This window comes from Medicago truncatula, chromosome 1 (genome assembly GCF_003473485.1).
Source record: "Medicago truncatula cultivar Jemalong A17 chromosome 1, MtrunA17r5.0-ANR, whole genome shotgun sequence".
Classification (NCBI taxonomy): domain Eukaryota; kingdom Viridiplantae; phylum Streptophyta; class Magnoliopsida; order Fabales; family Fabaceae; genus Medicago; species Medicago truncatula.
In genome coordinates, this window is record NC_053042.1 from 42,664,624 (window position 1) to 42,687,084 (window position 22,461).

General features: G+C 33.1%; 3 protein-coding genes across 5 annotated transcripts; 2 read left to right on the forward strand and 1 right to left on the reverse strand.

Moving 5' to 3' along the window:
- Window positions 1-601: 601 nt before the first annotated feature.
- LOC11414882 (pentatricopeptide repeat-containing protein At1g02370, mitochondrial) lies at window positions 602-3,389 on the reverse strand. Its single transcript, XM_003591336.4, has 2 exons — window positions 3,032-3,389; window positions 602-2,208 (listed from the first exon to the last, which is right to left on the reverse strand). The coding sequence occupies exons 1-2, from the start codon at window positions 3,281-3,283 to the stop codon at window positions 1,018-1,020; spliced, it is 1,443 nt and encodes a 480-aa protein (XP_003591384.2). The 5' UTR covers window positions 3,284-3,389; the 3' UTR covers window positions 602-1,017.
- A 3,697-nt stretch (window positions 3,390-7,086) lies between these two features.
- On the forward strand, window positions 7,087-9,873 carry LOC11412268 (beta-carotene isomerase D27, chloroplastic). The gene is made up of 8 exons (XM_003591337.4): window positions 7,087-7,269; window positions 7,350-7,439; window positions 7,530-7,634; window positions 8,522-8,621; window positions 8,741-8,832; window positions 8,927-9,007; window positions 9,306-9,374; window positions 9,461-9,873. Exons 1-8 carry the CDS (start codon window positions 7,162-7,164, stop codon window positions 9,596-9,598), a joined length of 783 nt encoding a protein of 260 aa, XP_003591385.1. The 5' UTR covers window positions 7,087-7,161; the 3' UTR covers window positions 9,599-9,873.
- A 4,962-nt stretch (window positions 9,874-14,835) lies between these two features.
- On the forward strand, window positions 14,836-19,770 carry LOC11414433 (probable serine/threonine-protein kinase PBL7). 3 transcript variants are annotated; one of them, XM_039829801.1, is made up of 8 exons: window positions 14,836-15,119; window positions 15,216-15,407; window positions 16,025-16,396; window positions 17,180-17,386; window positions 17,879-18,250; window positions 18,371-18,614; window positions 18,700-18,847; window positions 19,014-19,770. In XM_039829801.1, exons 1-8 carry the CDS (start codon window positions 15,116-15,118, stop codon window positions 19,389-19,391), a joined length of 1,917 nt encoding a protein of 638 aa, XP_039685735.1. In that variant the 5' UTR covers window positions 14,836-15,115; the 3' UTR covers window positions 19,392-19,770. The 3 variants fall into 3 exon arrangements, with proteins under 3 accessions (XP_039685735.1, XP_039685736.1, XP_003591387.2); XM_039829802.1 differs by having other exon boundaries at window positions 15,216-15,224; XM_003591339.3 differs by having other exon boundaries at window positions 15,225-15,407.
- Window positions 19,771-22,461: the final 2,691 nt, after the last annotated feature.

Genomic DNA, 22,461 nt, shown 5'->3' on the forward strand with positions numbered 1-22,461 from the left:
TGCTTCATCGTAAATTTTTGACAAATGTTTCTGAAATTTGTAATATGAAATGGAAAAATAGATGTTTCTAATTGGATGTAAGTTAGTTCACGGTAAAGAAAGAGAGAAAAGGAATGTAAATTGTATTCAAATGCAATGAAAAGGAGAGAAAAACTCAATGCAAGATTACCAAAGCTAAGGCTCATCAGAATGGAGAAAACAATTCTGTCTCTGCCTACAACTAAGGGTCCTAACAGAATAATGATGACATGAGTGTTCCAATATTCAACCTACACCATTCTTATTGGAAAATCATAACTAATTGGCCAGATGCCCACCTTAACACTATCTCACCTTTTCTTTTCTTCCTCCTCTCATAGACTATCCATATTTTGCGCCTATCCTGCCTTAAGCCCACAAGAACATTCCCTCCTATTGGACTGAGCTCATGCAGCACTCTAACAATGCAAGTGTAAAACTAGTTTCCATCGACAGTTTGTCTTTTTTAAAATTCAACTTATAATCATCATAGCAAACAAAACAACTAGACTAACCTTTCAATTCTGAAAGAATTTGTAAAACCAGTACTTATCTTAAGGAAGAAAAAAAAAAAAATCAATCCTGATTGTCAAACCATCACTAGCTCGGAATTAACAGTACCTACATATGATACACTCGTGATTGTTTTTTTAATGATGGGTGTGGTGTATTCATGGTGAACATCAGCTCCCAAGTTACAAGTTCTCGTGCGCTTGGTTGACATAAGAATCTTCCTTCAATACTGTCTGAATAATGAATACCAGGAGATGATTCGGATGCAGTAATGCAAGTTTTAATATAGGATTCATCAAAACAACTAGACTAACCTTTCAATTCTGAAAGAATTTGAAAAACCAGTACTTATCTCAAGGAAAAAAAATCAATCCTGATTGTCAAATCATCACTAGCTCGGAATTAACAGTACCTACATATGATACACACGTGATTGTTTTTTCAATGATGGGTGTGGTGTATTCATGGTGAACATCAGCTCCCAAGTTACAAGTTCTCGTGCGCTTGGTTGACATAAGAATCTTCCTTCAATACTGTATGAATACCAGGAGATGATTCGGATGCAGTAATGCAAGTTTTAATATAGGATTCATCAAAATTGTGACTCCTAAGAATCTTGCTTAACTCATCAACACCATCAAGATCTGTTTCTTCTTCATAATACTTCAGAAAAGCACTCACAACTTGTGGTGAAGGTTGGTATTTATAATCGCTGGCTTCTGAAAGTGCGGCCTCTAAGTGGCTCATAGCACCATCCAATTGACCTTTCTCCAATAAAGATGCCATGAACATTTCCCGAATCCTAAAGAAAGGTCCTCTGCAGCTCTTGAGAGCTTCCTCAAAGACCAACACAGCTTCCTTGTCCATGTTTTGACTCAAGTAAGCCTGCACTGCAACACCAACCAACCTAGAATCATAACTAACATGCCTAGATTCCCACTCCTTAAACAATTTTATTATGCCCTCCATATCATTAAGCCTTCTAAGGTTAGAAAGCATAATAAGATAGCTCCGATTGGTCACCGGGGTGATCTTCTTGAGGGTCCCCCACACTCTATAAACCTCTTTAACATTACCAGTCCCAGCATAAAGGCTCAGCAAGAAATGGTAAGTTTCGCGTTGGCGCGGCTTCATTACTCCTTCCACCTTCTTAAGCATCAACTCGGCTTTCTCAAAAAATCCAGCTTTTATATAGATAGCAGCAAGGTTGCTATAAGTCTTCCAGTCAATTTTGTCTTCATCTTCTCTTTTCATCTCCTCATAAACACGTTCAACCTCACCAAGGTCATTCAAAGCAGCACAACTATTCATCCACAAAATGTATGTAAATTCAGTCATGCGAATTTTCCTCTCCTTCATAACATTAACCAACTGAGGAACTTTCGACGGTTGACTTAGCCTCATATACATAGACATCAAATTGGTGAAAGACAAACTAGTCAAATAACCAAATTCATCCATCTTATCAAAATGAGACAATGCCTTGTCTAGCATTAGTTCCTTGCAGTAACAGTTTAGAAGAGAACCGTATGTGTACTTGTTCTTAGCAGGAGGAGGAAAACTGTTGAAGTGATTCTCGGCTTCAACCACTCCTTTCACTTTGGACACAAGATCTAAATACACTGCATAGTTATCCCATGAAAAATTAATTTGCCTCATCATCATCCATTCCATTATCTGCAACCATTCAAAACATCATTATAAAAATTTAAAACATCACAAACAAATTAAAAATATCTCTAATTACAACCACAACCAAGCCTTATCCCACTAAGTGGGTTCGGCTACATGGATCAAATGACGCCATAATGTTCTATCGTATACTATATCCCTATCCAACTCGTTAATCTTTAGATCTTACTTGATACTTTCCCTTGTAGTTTTCCTAGGTCTTCCTCTGCCTATAGTGATTTGACTACACTCCATCTAGTCTACCCTCCTTGCTGCAAAATCTACAGGTCATCTCTCTACATGCTTAAACCACCTAAGCCGAATTTTTACAATCTTTTCTATGATAGATGCTAACCCAACTCTCTCTAATGTTGTCATTTCTAATTCTATCATTGTCTACTTATACCACGCAACATCCTCATCTCTGCTACACTTATTTTATTCTCGTGTTAGTTATTTACCACTCAAGTCTATGTCCCATACAACATCGCCAATCTTAAGACTGTACTATATAATTGTCCCTTCAGCTTGAGCGGTACTTAAGTAAAACGACTAAGCAAGTTGATTCACTTGTTAACAAAAAAAAAAAAAAAAAACTTTCATTACACATAAATTAGTTTTGCTTATGTGGATTGTGACGATAAATTATGAAGCAAGGACACCCACAATAATTTGAGAAAATGACAACTCAATTTAATCACATATGTTAGTGTCCTATAGGTGTTAGACATCAACAAGTGTTAGACACCGGACACACCTTCAATAGTGTCGGTGCTAAAGATATATGATAAAACATGAATCAAAATTTAGGGTGGGAAAATTGCGATACCTCGAATGCGTGATGGAATCTACGATACTTTCGAAGCTCCTGGACGCATCTCTCGAGTTCATCTTTTCCTAAGGCTTTGCCTTCGATTATATACTGGTTCAACGTCTGCGACACGGTTCCTCCGGTCTTTTCTAGGTCCGCTAGTCTTCGGTAAAGGTTTGCCTTCTTATTCGGAAGCTCAGCCGCCGTCGCAGCCGTGCATAGTCGTCGGAGAAGCCTTCCTCCGCCGGAAATCAAACGGCTGTAATTCATCTCAGAGTCTCTATGATCGAACCTCCGCCAGGGATTTTGTCTACTTGTTGTTTCTTGAAGGGTTTTATTAGGGTTTATCAAAACGCGAATTCTGGCGTTGTGTTGTCTTTCACTTGAATTTACCGGTAACCGGTAAAAAAAAAAGTGGATAGTTAAAGTGAGAGAATTGCTCTTCATTTGGTTTGGCTGAGAAACACATGTAAAAGACGAAAATACCTCTCGGCAGTTACCCACCGAATTATAAAACCGACTGCGGTTAACTACCGAGGAAAAAAGAAAACTCGGCACTTAAGTGCCGAAGAACTCATCTCATTTTTTTGTTGAAAATATTATGGTTACTTGCTTACGATATATGGATGGAGATGCATTTGTGGCATTAAACCGATAAATAGCCATGTTATATTAATAGCCCTTTTGGCATATAAAGATGTGTAAATGAGCAATGTTATTTGAACAACATTTTTATGTGACAACTTGTTGGACAACTATATTATATAAAGAAATTTAGGTAGTGACACAAAAATCAAAGCAATAGAAAGAAAAAGTAGAAGAACAATGTGTATATGAGAGAGAAAGTTGTCACAAGTTATCATAAGTTGTCAAAAAGTGGTTATTCAAATATTATTTCTCTATGTAAATACAAAAGTACAACCATTTTTCCGCAACGTGTTGCTTGGTGCTTTCATAACCAATTTCTTAGAAAGTAAACTAACAAACAATGAATCTAAATTGTTTAAGTTCATTTTCTTTTTATAATAATGTTTGTTAGCCACTCAAATTAAGATACGTTGTTCATATCTTGTATATACAAAACGTACACTGATTAACTTTTATGTTTGGTGGGAGAAAGTGATGTACTATGATATATGTATCTCCATCCATATATCGTAAGCAACATTTTAAACAAAAAAAATGATATGAGTTCTTCGGCAGTAAACTGCCGAAGGATATTTTAATATTTTACATGTGTTTATCAGTCAAATAAGATGTGTCAACAGCAATACTCTTAGTGAAGTGTGGAGTAAATATCCAAGTTCATCCTTAAATATGAAGTAACTATCAACCTAATCTTTGAAATAATAAAAAAAATTAAAATAATATTATTGCAAGATGTTAATCAAGTTTATTTCTCATAGACGACATAGAAACGTAAATCAGAACCATGACCTACTTAAAATCGTGCTGATTTTAATCGAATAAGGGTGTCAATTTTGGTTTTTTTTCTATATTCATATTCGAGGATAGGGTGGGGATGTAGATATTTGCCTTGTATCCATCCTTGAACACGTCACATTAGTAAAAAAAAAGTATGATTTAATTTTTTTTTCTTATACACAATTTTCCGTAATATTTGATTATATATTATACATTTTAATCTCTACTAAATAGAAAATATAGTTTTAATATGATTAAATTTTTATTTTTTTATATGGCAAGCGAGGAAAACTGACATTCGTTGTGATGGGAATGTAGATCTAATTTTCAACCTCAACGAGAACGAGTGCGAAGAATTTGAAACCTTCCTCAAAGGTAACCTTAATGACAGGAAAAAGTTCCCATTAAAAAAAAAGTTAAGGGTTGATGTTATGTTATTGACTTTGTTGAGGATGCTTTAATTTGGTCTCAAAACCAAATTGGTACATATTCTACAAAAAGCGGCATCAATTGGCTTCTCACCTTCAGAGACCCGGCAGCTGATCTCATTCCTCACCCCTCTTGGTCTTGGATTTGGAATTTGCAAGTTCTGAAAAAGTACAAGTTTTTATCTGGCTTGCTTGTCAAAATGTTGTACCAACTCTTTCCTTGCTCCACCACAGAAACATAGCTCCCTCTCCCTCCTGCGCTCGATGCGGAGAAGAAGATGAAACCTTTCTGCACTGTGTCAGGGATTGTCATTTTTCTAGAAGCATATGGCAGAACATTGGGTTTACAGGTAATGATTTCTTCACAGCTACATCATCTCACGATTGGATCAAGATCGGTATGTCTGGCTCCCTTCCGAATATCTTTTTCGTTGGCCTTTGGTGGGTTTGGAGACATCGTAACTTAATGTGCCTTAATAATGAAAACATGTCTCTCATTCGACTGTGCAACAATATCGTTTCAACAGCTGTAGATATCAATTCGGCCTTTAATAGTGAGGAAAATGTGAATCATTCTGACCGTTTTGTGAAATGGAACAACAAAAATCACATTGACTACATTCTTAATGTTGATGGCAGCTGCTTAGGTACTCCTTCCCGCACTGGTTACGGTGGTATTCTCCGTAATAGTGCAGGCTTGTTCATCTCAGGTTTTTCCGGTTTCATCCCGAATTCGACGGACATTTTGTAGGCCAAGCTAACAGCGATTCACCAAGGGCTGAATATGATTATTGATTTGAATATGAATGACGTCATGTGCTACTCGGATTCCCTTCTTGCAGTTAATCTTATTATGAATGACACTCGAGATACCACACCTACGTCGTCCTCATTCAGAATATAAAGGATTTGCTAATTGTTCGGAACATCTCTCTCCATCACACATTAAGATAGAGGAACCAATGCGCGGATTTCTTTGCTAAGTTGGGTGTTAATTCAGATGCTCATCTTGTCGTCCACCAATCGCCTCCAGCTGACCTCCTCCCTCTGCTTAGAACTGATGCCATAGACACTGTTTTTATTAGGAGATTGCTGCTTGTTTTGGTTTTTCTTTTGTTTCTTTTTTTTTTCTTCTGTTTTTCTTGCTCCTGTCAACCCTTTGTAACCAAAAAAAAAAAAAAAAACCTTAAGAATAGTCTATCGAGTTGCACGCATAATATACTCGGTTAAAAAAAAATGATTTAACTTTATATTTTCAAAATAGTTTTTAATGAAAATTTTGTAGAAACTATTATAAACTCATTTATTATAAATGAAAACAGTAATTTTAACATTTAATAACTTTTTCTGACAAATGACATTTAATAACTTAGATATTCATTTTAAATCTTTAAAACTTAAGGATATAAAAAATGAAATTAATTTGTATGTACCGATGGTGTAACTTTTGTAACATGTATAAAATCATGTTTAAGACCTCTAAAAACAGATAATTTAAGAATTATCCTAAAATCATATCAGGTAGATATTTATAAAGATAATTTAAGACCCTCTAAAAAAAAGATAATTTAAGAACTATCCTAAAAAGGTACCCTTGGTTTTATTAAATGTAGTTGGAACAAGATACATATAAATTAAATCCATTAAAAATAAAGTATTTTTTAAAAGAAGATACTATCTCTTGAAAATGATTTTTTTGTAAAAAAAAAAAAAAAAAATCTTGAAAATGATTTTTATGAGAAGTTACTAAAAATGTCTTCTCATTTTAATTTTGATTTTTAAATTTTTATTAAAAAATAATCATAACAAATGATGAAATATTTAATATGACTTTTTGTGATAAGCTATTTAAACAAACTTCTTAATCAAAGTTTTCTTTGAAAATTTCTCTTAAAAAAGTTATAGCAAAAAGATGGAACACTCTAAAAATCATTTAAAAATTATTATAAACCAACTCATAGTTTTTATTATGTTAATCCTCTGGCTCCTAAGAAAATGTGAAAATGAAAATTAACTCATAGTTTAACAACAGTAATATATCTCATGGATTAATGTGTTAGAACGACTAATTTTACAATAAATTAGATACAAATTAGCAGAAAAGTATTTTTTTCAACATAATGCAAAACTCTCTTGATTGGTAAATGTCCAAGTTCAAATTCTCTGTCAAAACAATTAACATACTTTTCATTTTATGGTTAAAAAACAATTAACCGGTAAGCGGTGACCTTAGCGAATACGGAGAGTTTAAAGTGAAGTGCGGTTAGTTAGTTTAGTTGTTACAGTTAGAAAGAAATGAAGGCGGTAGGTATTGTTGTTGGTGGTGTTCCACCGCTTTGTTCTAATGGAATTCGTAAACGTCAGTTCTGCGTTTCAGCCTCTTCATCGTCGGGACCCAAAACGGTTTGCATATTTTGCTATTGTTTTTCGTGTGCGATTATGAAATTTTGTGTGTGTGTGTGTGTTGATTGAATTTGAATTAGGTGGGAGTTGCAGCAGCTCCAAAGAGTGAATACAAGCCAGGGGTTATTGATGATTTGTTCCTCAATTTGTTTCGCACCAAATTGGTTCAGGTAACCAAACAAACACAAACAAGCCCCTTCTAGTTAACTTATTTATAGCTTTTAGAAAGAAATGGCGTGTGATTATGAATACTATAACAGGAAGTGGGATGGGAATCGAAGAAACCTGGATATGACGGACTAATTGAAGTTGCTAACCGTCTAATGATGAAAGGCACTACAAACTCCGATACCATAGAAGCTACGGTAATTTTCTCTTTCAAAATCTCGATAACATGTAATAATAATAATATTTCACTTCAGAAGTGTTCCTTACAAACCAAAATCATGGTTTCAAAAGGTTTATATTCAAGTCCGTTAATGCAATGCACGTTTAGATTGCATTATTTGAGCTTATCGACTGACTTAAATTTTGTGTGACTGTCTGTTTATGAGAAGTTATGAAAACAGATTATCAAATTGTTCATAAGGTGTTTTCAACTTATTTTCATAAGTTCTCTAGAGAGCTTATGAAAACAACTTATATTTTATACAAAGACAATTTAGCGTTATTTATCTTTTGCTATAGAAATAGCTTATGTACAAGCACTTACCATAATAAGCACTTGTGAGTAGTGTATGTGTATCCAAACAGGGCCTTAGAAAGAGAAAGTAAATCTTTTGGTTCAAGTTAATAAAAAAATCATTAGATGATATAAATGGAAACTTATTTCGTGTAGACTTTTATTTGAAAAAATGATGAGATAAGAATTTGATGTTTTGGGGGATGGATGGCGAAGAACTCCACCATTTTGGTTTTAAGAGTTTGGTATAGACCAGGTATGTTTGGGTTGGTGGCTAGAGTGGAATGGAATAAGCTAGTTATCTTTGTGAAAAAATGGACTTTACTTCATTCAATTCTATTCCGTTTTATTCCAATCCACTCCATTGATTCAACTCTATACCACAATTCCAGACATACCGTAATACAATGTTACTTATTCTGGTCATACATGTACGTGTTTCAACTTTTCACATCACTGCAAAGTAAGTCATAACATTTGTGATATAGTAATTCACCTTATATGATTGTTCTAAATTTTGAATGGTCATTTGTCCAGAGCAAGTTTGTTAGCCCTTATGTCTTGTTACAGGTACGAATTTTGAGGTCTTTGTTTCCTCCATTCCTTTTGGAGCTCTATAAAATGCTCATAGCTCCTATAGGCGGAGGCAAAGTTGCCGCTATAATGGTTGGTGAGTCTGATAGGATTATGTCTCATTTTACAATTCTTCAAGATGATGTTTCCCTGAACGTAACAAGGTAGTGAGAAACTTTTTTGAGATATCCTAAAATTTTTATTTAAGTTTTGAAGCAAGGGTTACTGCACTTACTTGTCAATGGCTCATGGGACCCTGCAAAGTCAATTCTGTAGAGCTACCAAATGGAACCTCATGGAATAGTGGGGTGATCACTTATACCTTTCCTTGCGTGTTTATGACTAAATAATAATACCATCTTGTATTATTGAAAGTGGTTTATGTACTATAAAATGTTGTAGGTGCATGTTGAAAGATGCAAGTATCTGGAGGAAAGCAAGTGTGTTGGTATCTGCCTCAACACCTGTAAGTTTCCAACACAGGTTAGTGATTCTTCAAACTACTATCATTTTTTCTTCATGTCTTTTTGTGTCTTCACCTGCCAGTTCTCATGGGAAGGGATTCTAGTAATCTAGAGTTTGACCAACGGTAACAAAATTATGGCCAGTGATTGTTTCAGTCAGGATTTGAACTCGGATTCAACCAAACGATTCGTCTTTAACTGAAATGCATTAAACATTTGAGTCCGATCCCTTGGTTTTTTCATGTTAGTATAAGAGTTAAAAATTTGAAGTTGTTGCATTTTATGGATGGTTCGATCTGACTCTGTTTTAAATTTAGACCTTCTTCAAGGATCATATGGGAGTTCCATTACTCATGAAGCCCAACTTTGCTGATTATAGCTGTCAGGTAATATTACGTAATCTCTTTTGGAGTCCAAATTTATATGATGAGGTCGCTAATGTCACTATTTTCTTGAACTTTTAAATTTGCAGTTCAAATTTGGAGTTCTTCCCCCACTTCCTGAAGATGACACCGTCCTGAAGGAGCCTTGCTTGGAAGCATGTCCAAATGCTTCCCTACGAAGAATGGCTTCCAGAAACAAAGGTGTTACTGCCTGCCCAAAGACATGAACATATTTTTCTTGGGCATAGAGCATTGAGAACGTTGATGTACACTTTCCATGGCTTTTTGCACATTCTAGCTCCAACTTATCTTCGAAGATGGAACTGAAGGCTCGGGTAATGGGTCTTCCATAACGATAATTCATCTTTGACATAGCTCGTATTTGAAATTATTAATTAATACAACCCATCGCTGTAAATATATTGTTAATTCATTGGACTTCATTGTATATTATGAATGTATTCCCCGAATGAATTCATTGAAAACATTTTTATCAAAACAAGAATATGAATCTATGTCAAAGTTGATGAGGTTTATCTTAGACACCGAATGAGTAGCTTAGCGATTTTTGAGTTAAGATATCGAAGGAGTTCTATGTTGAATGTCGCGTTGGATCCCAGCTGCTAACAGTTTACCATCCATTAACAATTTAAGCATTACTTTTCCGACCTTATGTCTTTCCTCGCGCGCCCTATTTTTTTCCAAAATTACCTTCGGAGCATTCCGGATTATATAATCCGGAATGGTGTTTTCTTTTGTTAAAGGGTGAAAAAATGAGTAACAGATTTTTCCGGATTACACTTAAAAAAAGAGGGCGTGTTACATGATGTTTCAGATTACATAATCCGGAAACCCCTTAAACACCCTTTTTCAAGGTAAAACATTTCGGATTATATAATCCGAACTGTATCAGCACAAATTCTAAACATGTGTCATTTTAAGGACAATATTAATTTTCCTAACTCTCATCCTTCTGTTTTGGGTCATTGTTACTTGTTCTTAGTTAAAAATTGGGTTTTCGGGCTACTTGATCGGATTGCTCCGAAACTTTCCCAAAAAATAAAAAAAAATTCAAGCACCATAACTCTCCTGGAAGGGACTTCTTATGGGACTCCGCCCCTCAAAATTCAAAATTCCATCGTTTAGACCCATTTTTCATTTTTATTTTTCATATTCTCAGAAAAATCCGAAAAAATTTGCATTAGTTTTATTTGATTTTTAGAATTTTTTGGTGCTATTTTTATATTTGTATGATTTTATTTGACAGGTTTTTAGCATTTTTTTACTTAGTCTTTTTGTTGTTTTTAAAAGCAAAACTCAAAACTGCTTAAATATGAGAGTTTGATGACTGATTATACATAAGAATTGTCCGGATTATAAAACCCCAAATAGTAAACATGAATCTGGATTTTAAAATCGAGAATGCACAAGGACAATTTTAAAAATTTTACAGGGCGCGGCGCGGGAGAAGGTCATAGATGGGAAAAGTAATAATCTAACGATTTAACCATCAACCTTTGTCTATCCAAAACAAAAACTTGGCAATGTTGTTGTTATTATTTTCTGTCGGATTCTACTTGTAAAAGCGGTATTTGTTTCCTTTGCATGCCCGTTAATTCAGATAAGCTGCTTTGATCTGTGTTGAGTAATCTCTCCCCTTCTGTCTCGACGCCTGTTTATCACCGAAGGAGAAATGCATGTTAATCCTGCAGCTGAAAAGAAAATTCCAAAAGTTGGGAAAACATTCTATAGTTGTTTCCATTGAGCAAGAATAGAAGGACGATGAAATAACATTGAAAAATTAAATTTCTCTTTCCTAAAAGAATGACTTTTGAGAATTGAAAAACTAGAGGTCTAAAATATAATACTATTAAATTTGCTAAATATATAATTTGGTGGTGATATTCATTCATTCTCACACACAAAAATACAATACTTTTTTTTTTTGTTAGATAGACGAAATGGCAAAGCCATTATAAATTCACACACACAAGTGGAGGGGCGGGGGTTCGACCCCCCGTCAAGGCGTCTGGCCTAACAATTTCGGTATTTTACCAGTTGAGCTAGGACTTATTGACAAAAAAAAAAGTAATACTATTCATTTAAAATTAATAGTTGCTTTTCTTTTTAATGACAAAGGAAAAAAGAAGAAAAAATTTACAAACAAGGCTCGACTTCGGGCATCAAGCCCCAACATTGTCTCCTGTAACGCCCTTTTTTAATATTTATTTATTTTATTGAGTTTAGATGTCTTTTTATAATTTAGTCGATTTATTTTGATGAGTGATATTTTGTTATGTTATATGTTGGTATTTATTAGTATAATATATATGTTATTTGGTGTAGAAATATAAATGTTATCTGGTGTAGAAATATATATTTATTTGGTGTAGAAATATATTTGTTATAGAGATATTTTTGTTATTTGTTATAGAAATATTTTATATTATATTATATATATATATATATATATATATATATATATATTAGAATAGAAAATAAGTAGGTTAATGATTTATATAAAAGGGAGAGTTAGAATTAGAAAATAACAATACGTGAAAACAGTTTTTGGGAGAAAAGGGAGAAACCAAGATAAGAGAAGAGTCGAGAAGAGAAAGCGGTAGAAACTTGTGATCATCTAACCTAAGGTAAGGGTGAAACTAACCTTCTTTAATCATAAGTATGTAATCCTGAAAAAGGGTTTAATCTTGTAGTTGTTAATAGGTTTTGATGTTGTAGAATTAGGGTTTGAAACTAAAAGTGATCGTAGAAAGAGTAGATAAACTGATGAATTAGGTTGATAATTGGTGAATTTCTAAAATAATGTTTTGGGTCAAGTTTTATATGGTTTGAGTGCCTTATCATGTATAGAAATGGTTGGACAAGTTTTGGAATCAAATTTGGGCATTGGGAAGTCAAAATTGGGATTTTGGGGTGAAAAATGGGTTTTTCCCGAGAGCTGCACATTGACAGCATCTTCTGTTTCATGTTCTTGCGTCTTTTTCACACGTTTTTGTTTTGAATTGGCCTTTAGTGTAAACATGAAAGTTGTAGATAATTTTGTTAGCTTTCGAATGGCTTTGGTTTGATTTGAAAATGATTTTTGATTTTTGAGGTATGATGAAAATACTCCAAAGAGGTCTTAGTGAAATTTTATGAAAATTCAGCATAACCGTTTCTAAGTCAATCCAAAACTTAGAGAATAATTACAAAACTCAAAACTAGAAGTACTAGGAGTTTAATTAAGGGGGTTTAAGAGTATTTAACCTATGTTGTGATGGATCTAATTGGTTTGACGTGGATATCTTTGTTGGATAAGTTGAAATACATATATTATATGAATGTTGTTGTTGAATAATTTGAAATACATATATTATATGAATGTTGTTGTTGAATAATTTGAGGTACATATATTATGTGAATATTGTATGATATAGAAATAATGTTGTTATACCATCCAAGTGGTTATTATTAATGTTGCTATGATTCAAGTTGTTGTATGTTGCTGTTTCTGCTGTTATTGATTATTAAATCATTAAGTTGCATATGTTGGTCAAAGTTGTAAGTTGTTATTCCAAGATATTGGAGTCATATGAGTTGTTGAAGTTGTCTAAGTTGTAAGTTGTTGAGTCCATGCATACTCATTTGAAGTTGAGGGTTTGATGTTCTGTGAGCTTTTGCTCTTACGTTGAGGACTTGATGCTCTGTGAGCTTTTGCTCTTATGTTGAGGGCTTGATGCCTTGTGAGTGTATTTATGCTCTTTATGTTGAGGGCTTGACGCCCTGGTTGGTACCACATGCATGATTAAGAAGTTGAAGTTGCATATGTTGAGTTTAAGTTGTAGAAGTCGCATTGTCGTTGTCGTTAAGTTGTCATTTATCAATGAGTTGTTAATAAAGAACTATGTGAAGTATTAATATTTATTAATCGTTGTTGTTTATGTTGTTATATGATGATGTGAAGTATATGATGTTATAAGATGATGTTATGATGTGAAGTATATGATGTTATAAAATGATGTTTATGATGTGATGATTATGTTGTTATATGATGATGTTTATGATTTGATTATTATGTGCTATATGATGTTGTATATAATGTGATGAATATGAAGTTAATGATGATTTTTTTTGAACAAGAAGTTAATGATGATTAGAAGTTGATTGAGTTATTAATGAAGTCTTATATGAAGAGTTAATGTTATTAATTGATGAAGTTTAAGTTGTTAAATGCATTTGATGAATTATATGCTTATTATTATTGAATGTGAAATCTCACCCCATTCTGCTTGGAAATGTTGCCCTCACGATTGGGTAACTTGCAGGTAACCAAAAATAGTTGCGGTCGTGAGTGGATTCTCTCACGTGTGTCTTAGGTGCTCTGATACTTAACGAGATGATAATTTTGTTGTTGCTTTCTGTTCCTTACGTATAATTTTATGAAGTTTTATGAACATGTTGTTGGAATAATTTTATGAGATTTTACCTTGAGGCCTTTGTGTCAAGGTTGTTTTAAACGTTGAAATAATTTCTGCTGCAATAAAATTTAATTTGATGATTGAGATAATTAGTAATTTTACTATATTCAGATTTGAAAGAAGTGTAGCATCCTGTTTGAGTTGTTTTACTCTGATTTATGCAAAAAAATTCAAGTTGCGAAAACGGGGTGTTACCAACTCCGACTGGAAAGTCTGTCAAAAGGTCACACCTGGCCTTGAAGAGCGCTTGAGTTTGGCCAAGAAATCCACGCAACAATTGTCCTCTCTAAACATATGTTGAAAAGAAATGTTAGGAATAAGCTCCTTTAAATAAAATAAAAAGTTTTGCTAACGAATGCACTAAGGACCTTGATTAAAGAATCTCTTATTAGAAACTTTGTCTTGGAAATCCAAGGCTTTACTTTTGTCTCAGCAATAATTATACCACTTTTCAATGTAAACCTGCCTATTACAGAACTTTGAATGGGCACTCGTTAACATTCTCCATTAAAAATTATCACTAGCAAGAACCGTATATGCGAGTGATTTGGATGTTGAAGAAGATTGAAGACTTTTAAAGAATATGTCTTGCAAATAACCTGCTAAATAAAGTTGTTATCAACATTAAATCATGATAAACCACAAATGACTTAGTAAAAAGCGCATCCCACAACTCCTCGTTAGAAAAGAAGCCAACCATCCAATCTCCCTTGTTGTCACGAAGAAAACCACCAAAACTAATGTTACGGGAAGTATCATAACTTCCACTAATATTCAACTTAACACATTTTTCACAACTTTCATCAATATTCAACTTAACACATTTATCTTGAGAGGAGTCCATTTTACGATATGACGATTAATTTGGTGCTAGAAGAAGTGAAATATCAAAAAAAGTTAGATCGTTATATTAGTCTATAAAATGAAGGACATTTTAGGTTTTCCACCAAGAAGTCTTATTCAAATGTGACCACAATGGTCAAAATTTTCAAACATGATGACACTTTCACACTCTAGCAATGACACAAAACTAAACCACTAAATCCTTTCCAATCCTTTCCCAAAGCAAAACCCAGAAAAAGAAAGAATAAACACACAAGACACACAGGGATAGTTGTAAACAGTACCAAACTCTCCCACTGATTCAACTTCCTCATGCAAGCACACACTTCACTTCCCCAATTCAAAATCCCCCCTTTTCCTTTTTGAATCCAATCCAAATTCCCTTAGATCCATCTCATCCCAAAAATCCCCCCTTTTTCTTCAATGGGTAATTATACTTTTCATTACAACAATAACCAATCTTAATTTAATGCCTCATCATACTATATGATATATATTTACGCTGATTCAGTATTTTTCACAATTGATGCAGGTGGGTTTGAAATGGGTCAATGCATATTGCTGAAAAGAGTGTTTGTGTTCTTATTTAGTACAGTGTTTATAGTTGAATGTGGTGCATATGATACAACACTAGAAGCTTCTCATTTATCTATTTCCCCTATGCATGCAATTCCTTCTGTTATGGCTCATCCACCATTGTCCCCTTATCTTTCCAGTAAGCCATTACACTCTTTTGCAATAAAAAGAAAATTATGGGTCTGTTTACTTTCTATAAATATTTTCAATTTTCATTCTCAAAAATACTAATTTGTTTTAGGGTTAAATACGGATCTGCCGTGTCAGCTTCCGTTAATGGGAGTTAATTAGTTGGGATTAATTTTGAAGGCGGAAAAGTTTATAGGGATCATCATTCAATGAAATTTTTTAGAGGGACTAAAAATGAAAATTGATGTATTTAGAAGGATCAAAAAGATATTTAACCGTTTATTTTAAATTGCTAACAATAAGATGATGGACTCCGTTGTGAGTTGTGACATAGAAAAGATGGAAGCCTTTGTAGGAAGACTGCATTTTTGGAAATAATGGAAACTTTTGAAAATGGTTAGCATTTTCTTTTACAATTTTTTATTTGGTAAAAGAAAATGCTGGGAAAAATACTGAATCTTGTTTTTTGTAATCTTTTTTTAAGTTTAAGTGAAAATGAAAAATCAAAGAATGCTAGTAAAGGGATTTTTTTTTTCCCGATTTCTAATGCTGCTTTCCATTAATTAGAATATGTTGTTGTAAATTTGTTTTGCTATATGACTTAGTATGATTTTTTTATTCGACCAGATTGTTGTCAAAAAGACATGGTGTTGAAACGAGGTAGTGAAGGCTGCCATTGTGTTTTTCCTATAAAGTTAGACCTGCTACTTTTGAATGTCTCGGAAAACCCCGACTGGAATCTTTTTCTTGATGAATTGGCCGCACAATTGGAGATGCGTGCTACAGAAATTGAGCTGATAAACTTTTATGTGCACAGCTTATCGACTTGGAATATATCAATGTATATCACTCCGCGAAAAGAGATCAGTTTCTCTGCCAAGGAAGCATCTAAAATAAACTCCTCCCTTTTATTTCATAAGGTTCGACTAGACAGTAGATTCGTGGGTGATTACAGGGTTCTCAATTTGACCTGGTTTAAACCTCCAACTCCTTCTAAAGGTAAATTGGTCTGAATTTCTGAAATATGTCACCACAGATTGTGATCTTTTGGTGTTCATAATATTTGAAAAGTACTTGCAATGAGATCATCATTGTACAAAAAATATATAGTCAATTTTTTTCTCACTTGGTATTGAAACCTTTGTTATGTATGTAATCTTGCTGTTTTAAAAACTTAGACTGTATTATTTTCATGTATATGGATTACTTGTCCATTTGTTTTGTTTCATTGTTACTTCACTTCTATGCGGTTAGGAAAGAAAGAAAAATATATTTACTCACCATGGCTTCTTGACTTATTCTGATTTTTCCTGCTAGCCCAAATCTTGTAATTCTGATGCTCATGAAAATCTTATGCTGCATTGTTCTTTATCAAACTTAAATCTGGATTTTTGACTGTACATAGTTAAATATTTATGTCATAGCAATGCTTAGAAGATTTTAGCCATCATAGATTTGCACCTTGTATACGTTCACCGTTAAAAGATGTTACTGCCTCTCAGTCTTCCTTGTTCCCGAATTTTATATAACTCATTTAGTTAGTCATGTTTAATTTTATAGCAACATTACTGAATACTGTTAGGTTTTTTGCTCATTCAAAGCTTTAGACCATTTAAGCAACTGCATCTATTTTGCATAGTACCGGAGACTTTTCTGTGACTACCGATAGAAGTTGAATAGCAATCATGTGCCTCCTTCTGGGGGTGGATCCCTGGATAGTGGGTCTAAGAATAAATACCTATGCATTTATGTATTATAATGTATCTTTGCATTCTACTGCAGCTCCTACTTTTGCTGCATCAACTGTGAAAACTCCTGAGAGACGAGTACCTACAGCTACATCATCGAGTACTTCAGACAGGGGAAGGCATTCAAATTTGCTTGTTATCCTTGGAATTGTTACTGGGATACTCATCATGTCCATTATCTGTGTACTTATACTTTGTTTATGCACGCTGAGGCCAAAAACAAAAAGACCTACAGAAACTGGCAAGTTTTCTAGTTGTGATTGTTATTGTATTTATTTTTCATTTTTGCATTTCTATAACAGCATTCTATTGGTGAAAACTGCTATAAGTTATACACTTGGTCACCTTTCTTGATTTGGATATCATAAAGGCAGTGAGTGTAACAGTTAAATCGAGGCAAATTGGGTTCCTTTCAAAGAAAAACTACTTCATGACACAAGCAGTTTATGGATAGAAAGTTTTCTGGACTGAAGCAAATTCATTGCTTTTATTTAGCACAAGTATTTTCAAAGAAGTTTGTAGACTAGAGAAATTTTTATTAGATTTGAATTTGAACCTGTATGAATTTTTTGTGATTGATCAAGAAACTTGATTAAGTGTACAATTTTATCTATTGAATTGGGACTAGAAAATTGATGCACACTTACAAACAATATTATTTCTATTATCGTCTGTAAAATGTGTGGTATATACTTTGATGCCTGCTACTGACACTTTGCTTTATTTCCTGCAGAAAAGCCAAGGATAGAACATGTAGTTTCATCTGTTGCATCACATCGCCACCCAACCAGTACACGATTTATTTCTTATGAAGATCTTAGAGAAGCAACAAATAATTTTGAACCAGCAAGTGTACTTGGAGAAGGAGGTTTTGGTAGAGTTTTTAAAGGTGTTTTGAATGATGGAACTGCTGTTGCGATTAAGAGGCTTACTAATGGAGGGCAGCAGGGTGACAAAGAGCTTTTGGTTGAGGTTGAGATGCTTAGCCGGCTGCATCACCGTAACCTTGTAAAACTAGTTGGATACTATAGCAATCGTGACTCATCACAAAACCTACTTTGCTATGAGCTTGTCCCAAATGGAAGTTTGGAGGCCTGGCTTCACGGTATTGTAATTTCTCGAATAATGGGTTCAGTTTTTTAATCTTGAATGACCTGTTACATTGATAGTTATTTTCAGAAATAATTTCATTATGCTTAATTGAAATTTTCCCTGATTTCCCTAGGTCCCTTGGGAATAAATTGCTCTCTGGATTGGGACACCAGGATGAAGATTGCACTTGATGCTGCAAGAGGACTTGCTTACCTGCATGAAGATTCACAGCCATGTGTCATACACAGAGATTTCAAGGCATCTAATATATTGCTTGAGAACAACTTTCATGCTAAAGTTGCTGATTTTGGTCTAGCTAAACTAGCACCTGAAGGCAGAGTTAATTATCTGTCTACTCGAGTTATGGGCACATTTGGGTTAGTTTCATTCTTTTCTTTCTTTCACTTTTATTTCCGTTTGATCTATAGTGAAGATTTAAGATGAAATGAAACTATTATGTAGGTATGTAGCACCTGAGTATGCTATGACTGGACACCTACTCGTTAAAAGCGATGTTTATAGCTATGGGGTTGTCTTGTTAGAATTGTTGACCGGAAGGAAACCTGTGGAAATGTCACAGCCAACTGGACAAGAGAATCTTGTAACTTGGGTTAGATTCATAACTCAACATTTCCTCATTATTCTCATTCAGTTCAAACTCGAAAGCATTTCCACCTGGTTTCTGTTGGAAATGATTGGAATATGAAACTAAATTCGTCCTTTGTAGTTTACACTTGATAGGTCATAGAAAATAATTTACCAAACTATACTTTCAGGCAAGGCCAATTCTTAGAGTTAAGGAGCAGTTAGAAGAACTTGCTGATCCAAGGCTTGGGGGAAGGTATCCAAAGGAAGATTTTTTCCGTGTTTGCACTATTGCTGCAGCCTGTGTTGCACCTGAAGCAAATCAACGACCTACAATGGGGGAAGTGGTACAGTCACTTAAAATGGTTCAGCGCATCACAGAAAATTATGATCCTGCATTACCGTCATCCAACACAAGGCCCAACCTGAGACAGTCCTCTGCCACTTATGACTCTGATGGGGCATCTTCAATGTTTTCTTCTGGTCCTTATTCTGGTCTAAGTGCCTTTGACTATGATAACATTTCTAGGACAGCTGTTTTCTCTGAAGATCTTCATGAAGGACGATGAATGTAGTTTGAAATGCAAGCTAACCATGAACCGGCAAACAATCCAAATGTTTTTACATCTTAATTTAGAGATCTGTTATTTATCATGGCTGAAGGTGGATGGAACCATACCCGATGGGCAATGAAGGTTTATATGTGTTGTTGCTGGTTCGCTAGGAAGGGGATTCTTCTGTTGTCGTTTTCGCCATCCTCCACGGTAAACCACAGTCCTGTTCTCCCTTAAGTGACAGTAGTTCCAAGTGGATAAAATTTTGTACATATGTGCATTGTAGTATGTTACTTTGTTTTTCAGATCTATATACTAATAAGAAAGTAAATGTCCATTGAATTTACCATTTTGCCCCTATAAGGGGCAATTTGGTAATCTACTTATTGGTTAAGTTTTTTTTTTTAAAATGGCCTATGAATTTCCCTTTTTGCCCCTAACCAATTTTTTTTAATTATTTTCTAATTTTTATATTTTTAATAACTTTTAATTATTTTCCAATTTTTATATTTTTAACTTTTTCAATTTTTTATCCCAAATTCAGTTGTTTCTACATTGCCGTTGTGGGAGATTAAGGTATCGTTTGACCCGACATTTTTCAAACTTCTCTACAGTTTTAAAGAGAAGTTAGGTCAAACACAATATCAATTAAGTACTTACTAAAAAAAATACTTTTTTTGAACGCATAAAATTGAATGGAATGAGCTTTGACCAGAAGGTGTTGAATGTTACTTTAAAAAACTACTTCTCGACAATTTATTTCACAAACATCTCTTTTCAACTTACGCCGAGAACCTTTTCTTTATTTTTTAATATTATATATTTTTTTTAACAATGGCCTATGAATTTTCTAACCAATTTTTTTTAATTATTTTATAATTTTTATATTTTTAATAACTTTTAATTATTTTCCAATTTTTATATTTTTAACTCTTTCAATTTTTTCTCCCAAATTCAGTTGTTTCTACATTTCCGTTGTGGAAGATTAAGGTATCGTTTGACCCGACATTTTTCAAACTTCTCTACATTTTTAAGAAGTTAGGTCAAACACAATATCAATTAAGTACTTACTAAAAAAAGTACTTTTAAAACAAATAGGTTAAATCTAGGGTTAATATTGCATCACCGGTTAACATTTAGAAATAAGAGATGACATTTTGCATAAATTAAATATAGGGTTAATATAGTAAAGTCACACGAAAAAATTAGGTTAAATCTAGGGTTAATATTGCGTCACGGGTTAACTTTTATAAATAAGAGATGACATTTTGCATAAATTAAATCTAGGGTTAATATAATTTGTTTAGTAAAATTAAGGAGAAAAATTAGAAGCGATTTGTTCATTTTGATTTCCCTAACAATTAACGTTAACATTTTGATTAAATTAAATAGTGTTAATACAATAAAATTAAGTAAAGAAGTTAGGTTAATTCTAGGGCAAAATTTTGCGTCTGGGTTAACTTTAAGAAATAAAATAAAATAGGTTAAGTATAACAAGACGGGTTAACATTTATAAGTAAGAGATTAAGTTAAGTATAGTTAGACGGGTTAACGGTTATTCCTTTCCAAAAAAAACATCATATAATTGGGAACATATATACTTTTATTTTACTTTAGATAAACATTAAATGCAAAAGTGTGGAGGGAAAAATTAGGTTAAAATTAGAGATGACATTTTGCATAAATTAAACCTAGGGTTAATATAGTAAAGTCGCACGAAAAAATAGGTTAAATCTAGGGTTAATATTGCATCACGGATTAACATTTAGAAATAAGAGATGACATTTTACATAAATTAAATATAGGGTTAATATAGTAAAGTCACACAAAAAAATTAGGTTAAATCTAGGGTTAATATTGCGTCACGGGTTAACATTTAAAATTAAGATATGACATTTTGCATAAATTAAATCTAGGGTTAATATAGTAAAGTCACACGAAAAAATTAGTTTAAATCTAGGGTTAATATTGCATCACGGGTTAACGTTTATAAATAAGAGATGACATTTTGCATAAATTAAATCTAGGATTAATATAATTTGTTTAGTAAAATTAAGGAGAAAAATTAGAAGCGATTTGTTTATTTTGATTTCCCTAACAATTAACGTTAACATTTTGATTAAATTAAATAGGGTTAATACAGTAAAATTAAGCAAAGAAGTTAGGTTAAATCTTGGGCAAAATTTTGCGTTCGAGTTAATTTTAAGGAATAAGATATTATAATAGTTGTTATGTTATTTTTCATGTAGTTTTTAGGCTCTATGTTGCAAAATTTTGGTTTACGCAGCTTTGATTTTCACATTTATAAATGACAACAATTTTCTGTAATTTATAAGATTTTTTCCTTCGAAACTAAATTTTAAAAAAATACGTTATTCAACCCGTGCGAAGCACGGGTTTGTAACTAGTTGACTTTAGAAAAAATAATCTTAATTAAAAAGAAAAATCCGTATTGTTTCAATATCATTTTTGGCTTCCTCAATTTATCCATATTATCATCATAACCAGATATATGCCCTTTAGGTGGTATATTATTCAGGCTCAGTAGGAAATATGTGGTCTATATTAAGGCCTAAAATTATCATACTTTAAAGAATTGTAAAATTTATTATTGATTTAAATTATTAAAAATAATTTCTATGAATACAATAATGATTTTTTTGAAGAATATGAATACAATAATGACGTTGATTGGTTTCAAATTTTTATCTGAATATATAATATTTTATTCTTTATTTTTGTATTATTGATCGCTTATATATTATATATTCCAATTTTTTGTTCTATATATGCTGATAAATTATCATTCCCCTTATCTCCTAATTTTGTATTACTAAATTACACAGTCTATCATGCAATGAGAGGAATGTTAGTTAGAATTATAAAACTTGAATCGTAAATTTAGAAAAATTAAATAAAGGTGAATTAGTTTGTTGTATTAAATTTCAATTTTAGATCATTTAGTTTACCAAGCCAACCTGTCTCTCTATTTTATAATATTTTTCAAACTTTGTGTTTTTACCTCTCCAAATGAAATAAATGAAGGTAATTATAAATGGAGTGGATACTAACTATGTGTAAGGTT